The sequence below is a fragment of the Dipodomys ordii genome, unplaced genomic scaffold (genome assembly GCF_000151885.1).
Source record: "Dipodomys ordii isolate 6190 unplaced genomic scaffold, Dord_2.0 Scaffold12, whole genome shotgun sequence".
Taxonomy (NCBI): domain Eukaryota; kingdom Metazoa; phylum Chordata; class Mammalia; order Rodentia; family Heteromyidae; genus Dipodomys; species Dipodomys ordii.
Window position 1 is genome coordinate 11,680,533 of NW_012267228.1, and position 18,089 is coordinate 11,698,621.

General features: G+C 39.1%; 1 protein-coding gene across 1 annotated transcript in view; it reads right to left on the minus strand.

Annotated features, from left to right (window-relative positions):
- Positions 1–18,089, minus strand: part of Ppp4r2 (protein phosphatase 4, regulatory subunit 2) — a 47,793-nt gene that overhangs the window by 29,132 nt on the left and 572 nt on the right. Inside the window, exon 2 of the mRNA XM_013010519.1 lies at positions 17,340–17,421. Coding sequence (XP_012865973.1) covers positions 17,340–17,421 — 82 coding nt within the window. The remainder of the gene's footprint in view (positions 1–17,339; positions 17,422–18,089) is intronic.

Below are 18,089 nucleotides of genomic sequence, written 5' to 3' on the forward strand. Positions count from 1 at the left end.
AAACAAATTTGCCCGCAATAAGCCTAAATTGTCAGGGGAAAAAATGTTTATAATACTCACTAATATACTAGAACATGGGGGGGGGTTGGTAAAAAGAGAACATAGAAGGGGAAAATTATTTTTCTTTAAAACTGGGGAGGATTAGATCAGAGCTAATAGACACACTGGAGTCATATGGAAATTGAAAGAGAAAGCAAACTGATCTATGAAGACATTCATTTATAACACAACACACAGAGCGTTCAGATTTAGATGTAATTCTAGGTACTTGGGAGGCTGAATTAGGAAGGATTTCAGTTCAATGGCAGCCCAGGCAAAGAAATCTGAGACTCCATCTGCAGAGAGAAGCCTGGAGTTAGTGGCATGTGCCTATCATCCCACTAAGCCTAAAATATTTGGGAGATCAGGGTTCAGGTGCATACTCTGTCAGGAAGCAAGACCCTATCTCAAAATTAAAGAGAAAAAAGAGGACTAGAGGCGTGGCTCAAGTAATGGAGGGCCTGCTTAAGCAAAAGCAAGGACCACCCAACCATGCAAGAGGCCCTACATTCAAATGACACACCAACACTCACATGCATGCAGGCACAAGTAGTTCACACCTCTAATCCTAGGTACTCTGGATGAAGAGATTGAGGATTGAGGTTCTAAGTCAACAGAGGCAAATAAATCAGATTCTATTTCCAATTAACCACCAAAAAGCCACAAGTGGAGGCCAGGCTCAAGTGGTAGAGCCCAGCTGTGGGTAAGAAAGAAAGCTGAGCAAAAGTGTAAGGCCCTGAATTCAACCCCAGTACCAGAACAAACAAACAAACAAAAATCAAGCCAAGCTTAGCCCCTCAAAGCTTACAGAACAAGTAAAAAACAGACTAGGAAGCAAACCATTATGCATTCAATGCATGACAGAAACTTGACAGTAATCTAGTAAAATTTTCCAGTTTGTTATGTAAAACTATGTTTTAGTTAGCAACAAACCATATATAGGATATATATTACAAAGGAACTGAAAAGTATCTATCCCTTAGGATTGTCATAGACAGCAAAATGATAATACATTACAATCTCCACGTCTGTGGTCATGTTGGTATACACAGACACTGTACCTTCAGTCTTACAAAAGTCTAAAACATACAGTGAATACTTGATTATGCTAACAACTATGAGGTGTTTATCATTAAAAGTAAATCTAATTATAAAACGACGTTTACTGTAAAACATAAAGCTTTTGTGTTTGGCAGCAGCCTCACATATGTCAGGCACTGGTCTGCATCAAGAGGTCACATCAAGTGTTAACTTGTACCACCTAGATTTGGTTAAGCGTCCTCTGTGATATATGCAGATCACATTTCTCAGAACATATCCCTACCAAGATACTCATGGACTATTTGTACAGAACTATTTGAACAGTCTTAATAAAAGGCAAGCTGAAGTCACGTAGGAGGAAGAAATTTCGTATTTAACAATTGGGAAGAACAGAAAACTGCATATATAGTGAACTGAATTTAATTTGGAAAGTTACAAATGGCATCTAGAGGCAACAGATTAAGAAATTTACAGACTATGGTGGCTGTGCTTGTAGAAGAATAAAAACAAATTATATCAAGTAGAAACTTCATCTTTCCAGAATCATCTTGGTCTACATCTATGTACCTGGTGTCAATTTACTATTCATCCAATGTATAAGAAAGTGTTGTTAACACATGAATTCAAATATATATGCTACATGAGTACAGACGGACAGAGACACACACACACACACACACACACACACACATAAAGGAACTAGCATCCCTAGTACTGGACATCACCCCTATAAAAGGAAGGGGTTACACATTGACTCTAGAAAAAGTAAGAAATTAAACTGGTTATCTCCATCAACTTTCTAATTTAAGTGCATGTTAAAGGCCTTCAAAGACATTAGTACGGTCACTATTTCACAAGTGAGAGGATACAACTGCTCAGATCCTTTTTTAAGCTTATATTCATTTATTATAAGCAGTATCTCCCAACCTTGGCACAATAGAAACATAGTGGACCAGATAATGTTTTGCTTGGGGGAAGTTTTATGTAATGGAAGTTGTTAATTTAGAAGCAACAGCAGCATCTCCTCCAATTGTTAAAGCCAAGTATGTTTCTAGACTTGGTCACCCCTGTTAGAACCATTGCTACAAAGTGAGCAATAATAATATACAATTATGTTAAAAACTGGATAAAATTTTCAAAATTATCTTTGATTTACTGTCAAGTTTTATTAAGCTTAGAAACCATAAATCACATTCAAATTTTGGTATTTATTCAAAACTATTTTTAAGATGGTATAGAACATAGCTCAGTGGTAGTTTTAATTTTTTTAATTCTTAAATAAAAAAATCAATTGAGCTAACAAAATAAAGCAGGGGAAAATATGTGTAATACTTACTGTTAAGTATTACTAAAGAACTGTTCAAGACCATGGTAACTAAATTATCCATGGACAGATTTAGACTAGATACCAAATTTTCAAACTTAAAAGCTCAATATTGACAAAGGTATAGTGGTAACTCACTACACTGCGGTTATTGGCATAGATTGAGAAAAGGTTTTTGCAGGCCACAGCAGTCAAGAGATAATAATGTACACAATTTTGAACCCCAAATCCCATTCTTGTTCCATGCCAAAGTAAATATGCTCCCTTAAGCAGTTTGCAACTTGTTGGAAACTAAATGGCCTAAAGGACCAACAAGAACAGCTAAACTGACTAAACATTCAAAACAGTGGGAAAACAAAAACTAAACAGTGGAATACTATGCATTCCCTAAAAACAAGGTGTATTTTTGTATTTTGACAAGAAAAAATATCTAAAGAGCAAGCATTAAAGGCAAATTGTAGAAGCTTGATGCCACATTCAAGAAAGTTATTTTTCTTTTTCCTTATAAGAAAAATTTTAGCCGGGCGCCGGTGGCTCATGCCTGTAATCCTAGCTACTGAGGAAGCTGAGATCTGAGGATCGCGGTTCAAAGCCAGCCTGGGCAGTAAAGTCCATAAGACTCTTACCTCCAATACGCCACTAGAAAACTGGAAGTGGCGCTGTGGCTCAAGCGATAGGGTGCTCACCTTGAGCTGAAGAACGCAGGGACAGCGCCCAAGCCCAGAGTTCAAGCCCCACAACCAACCAAAGAAAAAAAAAAAAAAGAAGAAAAAAATTTAAAACTAAAAATTACCTCAAGTAGAATTGCAGTAATATTTAATACTTAAAATTACCTCACCAAACTCATCTTTACCAAAGCAAAAATATTAAAAGATATTAAAGACAGAAATTTTTCATGCATATGATATTCACCTACTTAATTTTTTAGAACTATGAAGCATTAAAAATAATTTTAACAAACTTTTTTTTTTTTGGTCAGTCATGGCTTGAACCCAAGGCCTGGGCAATGTCCCTGAGCTTTTCTGCTAAAGGTTAGTGTTCTACCACTTTCAGCTACAGCTCCACTTCCAGTTTTCTGGTGGTTAATTGGAGGCAAAGAGTCTTGCGGTCTTTCCTGCCTGGACAGGCTTTGAAAGGCCATGCTCATATCTCAGCCTCCTGAGTAGCTAAAATAACAGGCTTGAGTTACCGGCACCGGGCTTGGATTTTTCTTTAACCAAGCTGTACACACAGAAGCCTCCAGCCATGTCCATCTATCCAGCTAAAACTATGTCAGGTAGCACAGTACTAGGGTTTGAATTTAGGGCTTCAAGCTTACTAAGCAAGCACTGTCCATTTAATCTAATCTGCAGTCTCAGATAATCCAGGCTACAGCACAAATTTCGACCAAATTCTAAAGTAGGATGACAAAAATCAACAATCAGACACTTAAAAGAAAGTTGATGACAAAGTATAAAGCTGCTATATGAACTGAAGCAAAGACTAGAGAAGAATCAAAACCTTCACAGAACAGAAACACAACTGGTCTCTGCAATAGCCTTATAAATTGGAAATATCTCAAACCAACATACTATACTCATTGAGCAAAGAGAAGTCCATATTTTACTCACATTCAGACCACTCCTTGCAGAAATGGTACATAAAAGCATTGAAAAGATAAATCAGTCTCTACAGCAGTCTCCATTCTAAAAACCAAGTAAGAAACAAAAACACTACCAGCTCAAAAGTTACCCTGGAAGTTACCACTAACAACATACTTAAAATACAACCATCATAAAACAATTGTTTTTTGGTAAACAACCTAAAAGGCAGAAGTGGATCTGTGGCTCACAAGGCAGAGTGTGAGCCTTGAGCCAAAGCAGCTCAGGGACAGGGCCCAGGCCTTTTGTATGTAAAATTTTTAATGGAAACACTTGATAAAGCTTGCCTCTCAGAAAGAGGGACAAAATTAACATATCAAATTTCAAATAGTATATACTTTATTTGGTTTCATCACTTATAAATGAAAATATTACCACTTACCCCCCAATATTGTGAGAATACTATTTTCCCCTGATGAGGGTAACAAATCCAAGACAAAGAATATTAAAAACTGTTTCATGCACTTTCAACTCAAATACATGCATCAATCCCATCAGATATATGTGTCAAAATCACCCTCTATAAAGATTATATTTACAGCCAGGCACCAGTGGCTCATGTCTAAAACACAAGCTACTCAGGACACTGAGATCTGATGATCACAGTTTGTTTGGTTTTTTTTTTTTAACTGTATTTTTTTTTGTCTTTTCTTTTTTGGTACTGGGGATCGAACCCAGGACGCTGCACTTGCTAGGCAAGCGCTTTGCCACTGAGCTACATCCCAGCCCTTGATGATCACAGTTTGAAGCCAGCCTGGACAGGAAAGTCTCTGTGAGAGTCTATCTCCAATGAAATACCTAAAAAGGCAGAAGTGGATCTGTGGCTCATGTGGTAGAGTTTGAGCCTTGAGCCAAAGCAGCTCAGGGACAGTACCCAGGCCTTGAGTTCAAGACCTGCATGCACACATTCATGTATGTACATGTATATACACATACACAATGCATATGTACATATACATACACAAACACAAAATAGATCTACTAAAAATTTTTAGGCTTTGATGTCACTGGAAATGTTAAGGACAAGACACACTCCTTTACAAAGTATGACATTACCTTTCTACCATGTATTAACTCAAAATCAGCAAACTAGCCAACTACTGGTTAAACTTTGGAATGAATATCACAAGCATCAGTTGAGCACTCAGGAGAATGAAGATTAGAAAAAGATCACTAGTCATAAAGCAAAGTTGGCAGGTGGAACTGTTCAAAAAGAAATATCCTCATTCCATGACTTATTTAACTGTACCCCTCTATAATCACCTTTACAATAATTTTTTTTTAATTGACATGCCTAGCTCCCACTGCACTTACCACTCAGGTGCAGTCTATCTGTAAACCCATGTAATTTACAGCAGGTAGTGAAAAAAAAAAAACTACACATTTCTTCTCATTCACACCTTAACTGCTACAATTTTGGGGGTATTTACAAACAAATGGGCATCTAGTCAACTTCTTTACTGAAAATCTACTATACTTTCCCCATGTACCAACATAATAGTACATGAGAGAACCTTGGTTCATACCTGCAATCTTACATAAACAGGAGACTCTTATGTACCATAAGGTTCAAAGATCAAAGCCAGCCAGGCAGGAAAGTCTGTGAAACTCTTGTCTCCAATTAACCACCAAAAAGCCAGAGGTGGAGCTGTGGTCAAGTGGTAGAGTACTAGCTTTGAGTACAAAGCTTAGGAACAAGTTCTGAGTTCAAGCTCCAGGACTATCAACCAACAGTTTCAAGTCTTACTGACCTCGACATTAATGGGGAAAAATTAACAGTGATTAAGCTATCCTGGGGAAAGAATAAAACAAACTTTTCCTCTAGCTGTAGTATATCATTAAAAAAAAAAAAGGCACTAGTGGCTCACACCTAAAATCCTAGCTACTCAACAGGCTGAGATCCAAGGATCAAGGTTCAAAACCAGCATATTTGACTGTTATCTCCAATTAAGCCAATCACTTAAAAAAAAAAAAAAAAAACAGTAGAGCAATGTTTTAAGTGGTACAGCACTAGCCTTGAGCGAAACAAGTTCATGGACGGGGCCCAGGCCAAGTTCATGCTCCAGGACCAGCACCAAAGAAAAAAAGAAAGGAAATCTAAATAAAATTAAATTTAAAAAGAAAAAGAAAAAAAGAAAGGAAGAAGCAAGGCATGGTGGCTCACACCTACAATCCTAGCTACTGGGGTGACTGAGATTGGAAGGATCATAGTTTGATGCTAGCCAAGAAAAAAATTCCTTGAGATACCATCTCCACAGGAAAAGCTGCATATGGTTGTATGCACACTTGTCCCAGCTACAGAAGAAAGCATCAACAGGAGAAATGCAGTACAGGCTGGCTTGGGCAAAAAGTGAGATCCTATCTCAAAAAGGGCTACAGACACTGCTCAAACAGTAGAGTGCCTTCTTAGCAAGCAGAAAGCCCCCAGTACTGCCACCACACACAAAAAAAGGAAAGAAAAAAGAAAGAGATAACCTAATAAGAGGATTAAATTCTTACACCAATTTTATAAGAATGTACAAAATTATAAAGGTAGAATGTGGCTTGCATTTTAGGAATGATTTTCAAATGCTTAAATACTATGTTAGACTAACAGGCTTAAAGATTTTTTTCTATTATAATGCAGATGTTAGCTATTGATAAGCATTTGTCCAGGAGGGGCCAGATCCCAGTCCTGGGCTTGAATTTAGGGCCTGGACATACCACTGTGAGCCACAGCACCATTTCCAGATTATTGGTAGGAGGAAAGAATTTCTTGGATTTGTCTGTTCAGCCAGGCTTTGAACCAGAATACTCAGATCTCAGCCTCCTGAGTAGCTAGGATTACAGGAGTGAGCCACTGAAGCCCAGGTCTTGATAGGCACCTTTTTTTTTTTTGGTCCGGTCGTGGGGCCTGAACTCTGGGCCTGGGGGCTGTCCCTCAGCAATTCAGCTCAAGGCTAGTGCTCTACAACTTGAGCCACAGCGCCACTTCCGGCTTTTTTCTTTTTGCTTATGTGGTGCTGAGGAATCGAACCCAGGTCCTCATGCATGCAAGGCAAGCGCTCTACCACTGAGCCACCTTCCCAGCCCCTTGATAGGCACTTTTAAGTTACCTAACTTTTACTTTCTTACTGATATTCAGGATACTTGAATCCAAGGAATCTAGACCAGAAGGAAAAAAGCAAACCCACAATAGGAATCACCAGGCTGGGGATATATACAGCTCAGTGATAAGAGTATTTCTACCATGAGGCCCTGGAAAGAATCCCTAACACTAGAAAGCAATTCTCTATGTACTATTTGCCCACTATGTGAGGTACTATTATTTATTATCCCCATTTTATAAATGAAGAAGCTGAAAGGATGATAGTGGTGCTTTAGTTTTTCATCTCTCAAAACACCACGTCACATTAGACAGCAAAACCAAAAATTGAGGGAAAATATTAAAAAATTAGCTGACAAGGTATTCCAATGAACCCCAAGAAGTGGTTGAAGAAAAGCTGAAAGTCCTAATATCATCATCAGAATCTGCAAGAGAAAATGGTGCGCGTGCAAACACACACACACACACACACAGTTGAAGGGCTTCCATGAGGAGAATCACAACAGAGCCAACAGGTAATTCACTAGAAATCATGGCAAACCAATTTTAGTAGTAATACTTAAAGGAGATGGAGTCTGCCCTCTCTATTTGTTAGTGCAGAAAAGATCTAAAAGGACAAAAAACTATGTGCTCACTCTGAGCTCTAAAATGTGATCCAACACAGCTCCTAACCAGAAACCAATCCTACAATGAGAAGAAATACAGATCAGGTAGAGGGAAAACAAGAACAATTAAAAGCAGAAGATCCTAAAATTTCAGTATAAAAGTTGGCATGTCCTTAAACTCATCACAAAAACAGTGAGTCTGTATTGCTAAAAAACTACTCTGAACCATTCCTTCTCCTCAAAGTTCAGAAAAAGTAATTTTACATAAAAATATGTAAGCATATCAAGGTCAAACCCCATAGGAAGTTATTATAAGAAAAAGAATACTAACTCCCCCACAGAAACAAAAGTCACACCAGCAAAGTTTGCTCAAATCACACTATCTAAAAGACAAGTGAGAAAAACTGATTTCACATAAAAATATGTAAGAATATCAAGGTCAAACCCAATGGGAAGTTACTATAAGAAAAAGAATACTAACTCCCCCACAGAAACAAAAGTCACACCAGAAAAGTTTGCTCAAACAGACTAAACTGCATCACACTATCTAAAAGACAAGTGAGAAAAATTACTCAAACATGTAACAATTCGGGTAACAATGAGAAATAAAAAATAAAACTTTCATTTACTTCCAAAATAAAAACTAAACTAGAAACTATGTTAAGAACAAATGAGCACAATAAAAGCCCCAAACAGAAGAGATTAAGTGCAAAGCAAGTCAGATAAAGGACTTAAATGTGAAATACATGAAGCCTGTCCAAACTTTTCAAACAATTCAAAGTGAGCAAAGATTACATTACAAAGGAAACATGATGGCAAATAAATGCCGTGCAAATGCAAATTAGCTAAACAGCTAAGGAGAAAAAAATAGGACAAGGTCCTTTTGCTTTGAGCCCAAACAGGAGTAAAAATAAATGTAGAAAAGACATGGAGAAGCTGAACTCACATAATGGTTGGTATGCAAACTAACTGTGGAAAAATCACAGTGGAAAAGTTTTTCCTTTGTAAAAAATTACACATAAGCCAGGTAGCAGTAGTTCACACCTGTAATCCTAGCTACTCAGGAGGCTGTGATCTGAGACTGCAGTTCAAAGCCAGCTTAGGCAGAAAAATCCCAGTGAGACTTGTATCTCCAAAAAACTACTCAAAAAAGCTGTAAGTGGCTCTGTGGCTCAAGTGGTACAGCGCTAACCTTGAGCACAAAGAGGCTCAGGGACAGCGCCCAGGCCTGGAGTTCAAGCCCCAGGATTAAAAAAAAAAAAAAAGTTACAGATACCCTGCATATAATCCAACCATACAATCCCTAATTACTCACAGAAAAAAAATGTGGCACTCTTACAATAACTTTTATGTAATAGAAAAAAGTAGAAATAATCCAAATGTCCACCCAACTGGTGAATGTACAAAAACTGTGGTATATCCCTACAAGAATACTACACAGAAATAAAAAAGATTTGTGAACACACACAGGTACCAATCTCAAAATAATTATGTAAGCTAAAAGAAGCCAAAACATATACTGTATGATACCATTTATACAAAATGCAAAAGATATTCAAACTAACCTAATGTGATAAAAAGCTGCCTTGAGGAAAATTACAGAACAGGCTAAGGAGAGTTCTGGAAGTAAATACAATACCTGTGTCCACAATCTTGATTGTGGCAATGGCTTCATAAATGCAGTTATCCAAACTTAGTTAACATTTCCAATTTCAACAAACGCTGTATACTATATGTCAATATATCTAAATAATGCTAATTTTTCTTTTCTTCCCTTTTTGGTAGAACTGGAGTTTAAACTTAGAGCTTTCAAATGGGAATCAATTTTTGCGAAGTAATGGCCTGGACCACAATCCTTCTATTTACACTTTCAGCTCAGCTATGATGTCATGCTTAGCCACTGAACTCAGTCTTTTTGTTATTTTTATGAGATGGGATCTCACACATTTTTTGCCTGGGCTGGGCTTGAACCTTGACCATCCTAATCTCAGCCTACAGAATATCTAAAATTATAGTTGGGAGTCACCATGCCTAGCAATAATTGAAATTTTTAAAAGGAATCAACACTTCAAAACATCCTGAAGATACATTAAAAAAAAATCCAACATGCAGACACAAGGAGTCTGAAAAATAATTTTAAAAAAACCTACTGACTTTCATGAAACCTAAAGAAAAAAAATTTATGAAATATCTGTACTTAAATATTACAGAGCTAGGCACTGATGGCTCACCTCTATAACCCTAGCTACTCAAGAGCCTGAGATCTGAGGATCAAGGTCCAAGGCCAGCCCAGGCAAGAAAGACCATGAGATTCTTATCTCCCAAGTAACCAAGAAAACCAGAAGTAGAGCTGTGGCTCAAGTGATACAACACTAGTCTTGAGTAAAAAAGCTCAGGGACAGGGCCCAGTTCAAGCCCCATGACCAACCCAAAAAACAAGTTAGAGTGAGCTAGGAATCTGAGGGGCTACTCAGGAGGCTGATGAGATCTGAGGATACAGTTCAAAGCCAGCCTGAGCAGATGACACTCTCATCGCCAATCAACCACCAAAAAGCTGCCAAGTGGAGCTTCAGATCAAATGGTGAGTGTGAGCCTTGAGCAGAAAGCTCTAGACTCTGAGATCAAGACCTGGGACAACTTCAACCCATCCACCCAATCAAAAAAAAAAAAATTAAGTCTCTACACAGGCTTGGCTTCAAACTGCAACCTTCCAGATCTCATCTCCTGAGTAGCTAGCATTACAGATGTAAATGACCAGCTCTCAGCCCCAACATTATTTAAAATGCCCCTTAAGGCCTAACCTAGAAAAATAATTGCACAGGAAAAAAAAAATCCTCTGGGTAATTTATAAGATAAAATTTTTTTTGACTACCATCAGAAGGTTGAGTGGCAAAAACTTGTAATTCTAGCATTCTGGATATTAAGGCAGGAGGCCAAAGTGGGTTACAAAACTGCAATTCATTCTGGGGGGGGGGGGGGGGGGAATTCCAGGACCCTGTTCTCAATCATCTACTGTGGGATGTGGCTCAGTGGTAGAACACTTGCCTACCTTCCATGAGGTTCTGAGTTTCATCTTCAGAACCACGAAAAATAAAAATAATCTACAAAAGGATGAGCTTCAGATAAACATTAGCATAGGACTGATGTTACCAGACATAGCTAACCTAAAGTCTAAAAGGCAACTCAAAAGGAATTATATCAGCTAGGCTCCCGTAGCTCATACCTGCAATCCTAGATACTTAGGAGGTAGAGATCTAAGAATCAAGGTTCAAAACCAGCCTGGGCAAGAAAGTCCATGAAACTCTACCTCCAACTAATTACCCAAAAGAGCCAGAAATGGAGCTGTGGCTTAAGTGGTATAGCACAATCTTAAGCTAAAAAGCTCAGAAACAGCACCTAAGCCCTGAGTTCAAGCCCTACAAATGGCATTAAAAAAAAAAAAAAGAAGTTATCATAGAAATATGGTTAGGTAAAACTACTTTTTCTTTTGCTGGTCCTGGGGCTTGAACTCAGGTTGTAGGCACTGTCGCCAAGCTTCCTTGTGCTCAAGGTTAGCACTCTACCATCTGGGCCACAGTGCCACTTCAGCTTTTTCTGAGTAGTTTATTGGACATGAGTCTCATGGACTTTCTTGTACTGGCTGACTTCACCATGACCCTCAAATCCCAACTCCCTGAGTAGCCCGGATTACAAGTGAGCCACCAGCACCTGGTTAAAACCACTCTTAAAACTGATAATTAGGCACACTTAAGTTTTTAAAAAATTAAGATTCTTACTAAACTCAGTAGCAGAAAGACTTCCTAATGTGCAATGTTAGATACAGAAAATAATTATGGAATATCCTGGTAACAAAATTTTGTACCCAAAAACCAGAACTTTTGTTTAGGCAGGAGTTAATTAAAAACTCAAGCTGGGCAACAGTGGCTCATGCCAGTAAACCTAGCTACTCAGGAGGCTGAGATCTGAGGACCATGGTTCAAAGCCAGCCCAGGCAGGAAAGTCCATGAGACTCATCTCCAATTAACCACAAGAAAACCAGAAGTGGCTCTGTGGCTCAAGTGGTAGAATGGTAGCCTTGAGTTCAGGGATAGCGCCCAGGCCCAGAGATCAAGCTCCACGACCGTCAAAAAACAACAACAACAAAAAAAAATTCTGGGCTAGTGATGGAGCTGGGTAGTAAAGCACTTCTGTACCAAGTATGAGGCTCTGGGTTTGATCTCTAGCACTGGGAGAAAGCAAAAACAAAACAGAAAAACCAGCAGCTCTATATCCTTGATTCTGAATTACAAATCTCAATAAGTATATTAGGCTAGAAAGAACCACCTCACTAACAAGAAGCATCTCTAACACCTAACTCTCGTCTTAAAATATCACATCTCACAAAAAGGAGAAAGTTACTTAAAATTTGACTTGACGGTTGGGCTGGGAAGGTGGCTCAGTGGTAGAGTGCTTGCCTTGCATGCATCATCAAGTATATCTTTGATCATGGTTGAAAGCCATCCAAATGTTTAAATTCATGACTGAACTCCACTGTGGTTCTGTTCATATATATATTTAGCATTGTTAGAAACTGTTCCATTGAGAAGTCATCTTAAAAAAAGTTTTTAAAAACTGGAAATGTGGCTTAGTAGTAGAGTTCTTGCCTTGCATGCACGTAGCCCTGGGTTCGATTCCTCAGTACCACACACAAAGAAAAGGCCGGAAGTGGTACCACATACAAAGAAAAGCCCAGAAGTGGCTCTGTGGCTCAAGTGGTAGAGTGCTAGCCTTGAGCACAGAGGCTCAGGGACAATGCCCAGGTCCGGAGTTCAAGCCCCAGGACTCCCCCCATACAAAAAAAAAAAAGTAGAAACAAACCATTAATTTGGTGATTTAGTTACACACCTATGTACTACCTCTATTCCTAACAATTTAGTGCTCAATGTCCTGACATCTTTCCTACATTTGATGTCTGTGGAGAACTTTAGAAGACTAGGAAGAAAAATAATTCAAAACTCTTTAATTTTCCTATAACCCCTTCCTCAATAATAGTGTCTATACTTTGAATTCCAAATCGTCCTCAAGCTAAAAATTTCAAGGGTGAAATCATTAGTTTTTTGAAAGAAAAATATCCTGTACTGTCAGACTTTCATCCATAAACAAAGTGTCAAGTACCACTGTTAACACCTTCTAGCTATCATTCATTGAAAATGGCCAGAACTATGTAAGTCTTATCTTTACAACCTACCCACACAAAAACAAAGAGATCTGAGTAGCTTTTCTTCAAAGTTTCATTTTTCTATTAGAAACTTTACACACTAGAAAAGCTTCATTTTAGCTATAAATGTAAAACAGAAAACAAAATTTCAGCCTCAAAAGATAACATTTATGAACTAGGTGCTGACTGCTCACACCTGTAATTCTAGTTATCAGGTACTGAGATCCAGAGGATCTTGGTTGAAAACCAGCCTGGGTAGAAAAGTCCTCAAGACTCCATCTCCAATTAACTAGCTGGACTGGAGATGTGACTCAAGTGGCAGAGTACTAGTCAAAAACAAGAAAACCTATAGCAAAAAAGTTCAAGCCCTAGGAATGGCAATAATTATTACTAGGGTATGATCAGAGTGATACAAAGAAATCAGGCTGCTAATGGAGCTCAATGGTAGAACATGCTAGCCTACCACAACCAAGGCCTGGTGTTCAATTCTCAGCACCAAAGGAATAAAAAAAAGTAAAACAAACGAAACCACTATTTGGGCAGCAAGTATAACTCAGAGGCTACCAGCCTCACAAAAGCCTAGGGTTCTATTCCAAGCACCACAAAAAAAAAAAAAAAAAGATGGAAACCACCCAGATGCCCCACTACAGATGAATGGATCCAAAAATTGTGGTACCTATATAAATGGAATATTATGCAGCCATTAGAAAGGACAAAATAACGAAATAATGGCATTCACAGGGAAATGGATGGAACTAGAAAAAAATCATTTTGAGTGAGGTAAGCCAAGAGCAAAGAGACAAAAGGCACATGGTCTCCCTGAAATGTGGATGTTAAATACAAAATGTAAGGACATACAACAAAGTAAACAGGACTGGAGAAACAAAGGACCTCCACACTTCCCTTGTTTTGTCATTACTAAATGACCCCATACTGTTGATCACATATTTAGTATATATGCACATATCTGAGGGAAACTAGGACACAGAATTAGAGGGAAATGGGGGAAAACATACATCAGCTGCACTGGACATTGATGAAAACGAACTAAGCAACTCAAGAGCAGCAATGGGAGGGAGGAATGAGAGGGAAAGAGGGGGGAACAGCTAACACTAAGCAAAAGGAAAGAAATGCACATATCATCCAATGTGCAAGAAACAGCTGTATTGTCAAAGCTCATAGAATTCACAAACTTTATAGACCACGATAATGACAATTTGCCTCGTGAAGGTTAGAATGTGTTTGTGACTTTAAAGTATCACTATCTCACAATACTGTGAAATTTATGTAATCACTTAATCACAATAAAAAATTTAAAAACAAAAAAAGGAAAACTTTTAGCTCAGTGCTGGTGGCTCATACCTGTAATCCTTACTCAGGAAACTGAGATCTGAGGATCACAATTCAACCAAAGCTAGCCTGGGCAGACAAACTGGAGATAAAATCTTATCTCCAATTAACCCAAAAAAAAAAAAAACAGAAGTAGAGGTATGCCTCAAATGATAGAGCGATTTTAAGTGAAAAGGGCTGAGTTCAAGTCCCAATATCAACACACACAGAAGTGAAGAGGGGAGATTTTTCTTAAAAAGGAGGCTAAGTTTGGGTTGGGAATATGGCTTAGTGGTAGTGTTTGCACTGCATACATAAGGCGGTGGGTTCGATTCCTCAGCACCACATGAGCAGAAAAAGCTAGAAGTGGTGCTGTGGCTCAAGTGGTAGAGCGCTAGTTTTGAGCTGAAGAGCTGAGAGACAGTGCCCAGGCCCAGAGTTCAGGCCCCATGAGCAACAACAACAACAAAAAAAATAAAGAATCTAAAAGCACCAACTTGTACATTACAAAATACCTAAATAATACCAATGCCTGAATGTAGTTGTAGGCATGCAGAGTTTCGAAGTCCTCTATCAGGACAAAATAACTGAAAAATTCAGATTAATTTCCCTAACAACTTGGTGATCCAGTGTGACAGAATACTAAAAGGCTTTCTTTTAGAAACTTTCAACTACTAATACTTTTATAGGCAAAGTATTTTATCAAAAAGAGAAGGCATTTTGACAGACCTGATAAACAGAATAAGAGGTTCCAAGTATTTATCTCCAGTCTGAGATAATCCTATAGATCATAAAGTTTCTAAATAAATGCTTCTCCTCTGGTATTACACAGAAGTTACAGGAGCAATCAACAATAAAGGAAGGGTGGCAATCTAAGTATTTTATTCTAGGGCTCAATTTTTTGTTGTTGTTGGTAGCAGGGCTTGAACTCTGGGACTGGGCGCTGTCCCTCAGCTCTTCAGCTCAAGGCAAGCGCTCTACCACTTGAGCCACAGCAGCACTTCCGATTTTCTGGTGGTTTATTGGAGATAAGACTTTCATGGACTTTCCTGCCTGGGCTGGCTTTGAACCTTGATCCTCCCATCTCAGCTCCCTGAGTAGCTAAGATTACAGGCGTGAGTCACCGGCGCTGAGCTTCAATCTATTTATGAAAGATGGCACCTAGATTTTTTAGGGTAATCCATATAAATACCAATCAGTGACTTTGCACCCAAAAATAATATTTTTTTTTACCATAATGGGTATCGACCCCAGGATCTATCTTAAGGGCTCTATCACTTGAGTTATGCCCTCACTCCTTTTTTTGTTTTTTTTTTAAAACAGGGTTCCATAGATACCTTTGCCTAAGCTAGCCTCAAACCAGAGATTCTATACCCTTTGTCTTCCAAGTAGCTTACAAGTAGCTTACAGGTGTAAAATACCATGACTAATAGTTTTGTTTTTCCTGCACTCTTGGGAATTGACATGGGGCCTTAGCAAGTATTCTACCACTGAGCTATAGCCCATTAATTTTAAAAAATCAAAATGTAGCCAGGCGCTGGTGGCTCACGCCTGTAATCCTAGCTACTCAGGAGGCTGAGATCTGAGGATCAGGGTTCAAAGCCAGCCCGGGCAGGAGAGACAGTGAGACTCCTATCTCCAATAAAACCACCAGAAAACTGGAAGTGGCACTGTAGCTCAAGTGGTAGAGTGCTCGCCTTGAGCTGAGGGACAGTGGCCAGGTCCAGAGTTCAAACCCCACCACCCACCAAAAAAAAAATCAAAATGTAGCCAGGTACAGGTGTCACGAGGCTGAGAACAGGGGGATAAGGGATTGGAGGCCAGGTGAGAAAGAAAAATCTGTAGGATTTCATTATACTCTAGAAGAAGCTGGGAGATGTGGTATATGCCTGTAATCCCTGCTGAAATAGATGGATTGAGGTCCAGAGAGGAAGATCTCAAAAATAACCGCTCAAAAAAGGGCTACAGGCAGGTCTCAGCAACAGTGTGGCAAGACCTTTCAAGTTCAAACCAATGAAAAAAAATGTTTTTTATCCAACATGTTCTATAAAAGATTGTAACGGAGTTAAAAATGATTTTTTTCACTAAAAGGATCAATTTTAAAATATAATAGAAATATTAGTATTAAACACACCATAGTCATTTTGACTGGGGTATTTAAAGGAATCACTGAGGAAGTTCAGCTGGTTATATACTGCATTGCAGCACCTGAAGTTTTTTTCTTCCTAAAAAGGCTAGACCATAACCCAAAGCAAATCTTTGAGAAATAAACACTTGTTAATAAAGACAGAAATTACACATCACTCGCTGAAGGTTACACACTTAAGTAGAAGGCCAATATAACACTAAACCCAAACTTTTCCTATTCACCACCTCAAATCTGCCCCAAGACTACAATCTAAATAAGACTGGGAAAATTATACTATCTTTCACAGACTAATATAGCCGAAGTCCAAAAGTAACTTCTACCATACAAACTACAGAATAAACAAGAATTTTCCCTTTCAAAATAACCCAACTTTATAAATTTCAGATTAGGAACATTTGAATACAAATCTACCAAAATGTTGAGCATATGTAATAAGTTAGTTAACCTAAAAAGTTTACAGGACAGTCAAAACGTTGCCATCTGGTATCTGTCAGATGATCATCCCTGACTCCTCCAAACAGTAAAAAGAAGTCACACTTCAAACATCTGCATATACAAATAGGACAACAGAGGTTGAATACAAGACAATATGAGAAAAACCAACATCAGAAGTCTCTGAAACAAAACCAAAGCCACAAAATTCTGGAACTATGATCATTTGCAATGGCCAAAATGGGTCATACTGGAATAAGCATTCTTTTCTCTAGCAAAAGTTCTCCAGGTAAACCAAAGCAGAGATAGAGATACATAGATAACTTTAAAGTAATTTTTTTTAGTTCAGTGAAGAGCATGCAAAATTATATATTATTAAATTCTTTCAATGATGTCTTCTCAATTTAGGCAGATTATTTTTCTAAAATACACTTGTTCTCTCCATCATTCTGAATGATAGGTTGTAGATTTGCAACATCAATGCTATTTTCAACTTACATGGTTTCCCCAGTCTTGGCTACATGACAAAGAAACTGATCCAGGACAGGACAGACTTCCTTTTTCCCCCTCTTCTCAAAATCTAGATAAGAGGAAATAGGTTATCATATTTCTCAAAGGCCTTCTAAAAACAAACTCCACTTCCCAGTCCTTCCCCATATAAACAGGCAATTTTAGAAATCAGCCCCCCAATCAAATACCCACAACGAACCCTCAAACACCCCCCCAAGTCTTCCTCCGAGACAACTGGAACCCTCCTAAAGGGGGCACCCAACTCTAAAACCCTCCGTGCACACACAGTGATTCTCAAAGTATGGCCGAGGGGAACACCAGCTTCAGATGTACCTAATTAAGATACAACTCCCCCAGATTCCCACCTTCCACAAACCGCTTAACTATTGGGGACTTCCACAACAAATCCTCCTTCTCTTCCCCTAAGGAACACCAGTCACCTCAGGCGGCCACCTCTTCCCCCTAAATAGGATTCTAGGTGTGGAGGGTTCAACACAAGCTGAAGCCCCGCTCGTCCCAAGTTGGAGGGCGAGCGTCAGCCTGTTGCTCGGACGGCGACCACCTGGGAGCCGGGGCCGGCGCGCCGGCCGGGGGCGGCGTCCGGACGCCTGGCAGAGGCGTTCCGCGACAACTTCAAAGTTGCTCGGCCAACCCCGCGTCTCCCACTCGTTACTTTTTTTCCCAGTACCCCACTGCCTGGCGCGTGGGCCGGTGCCGAGGGGCGCACGGACCGGCCGG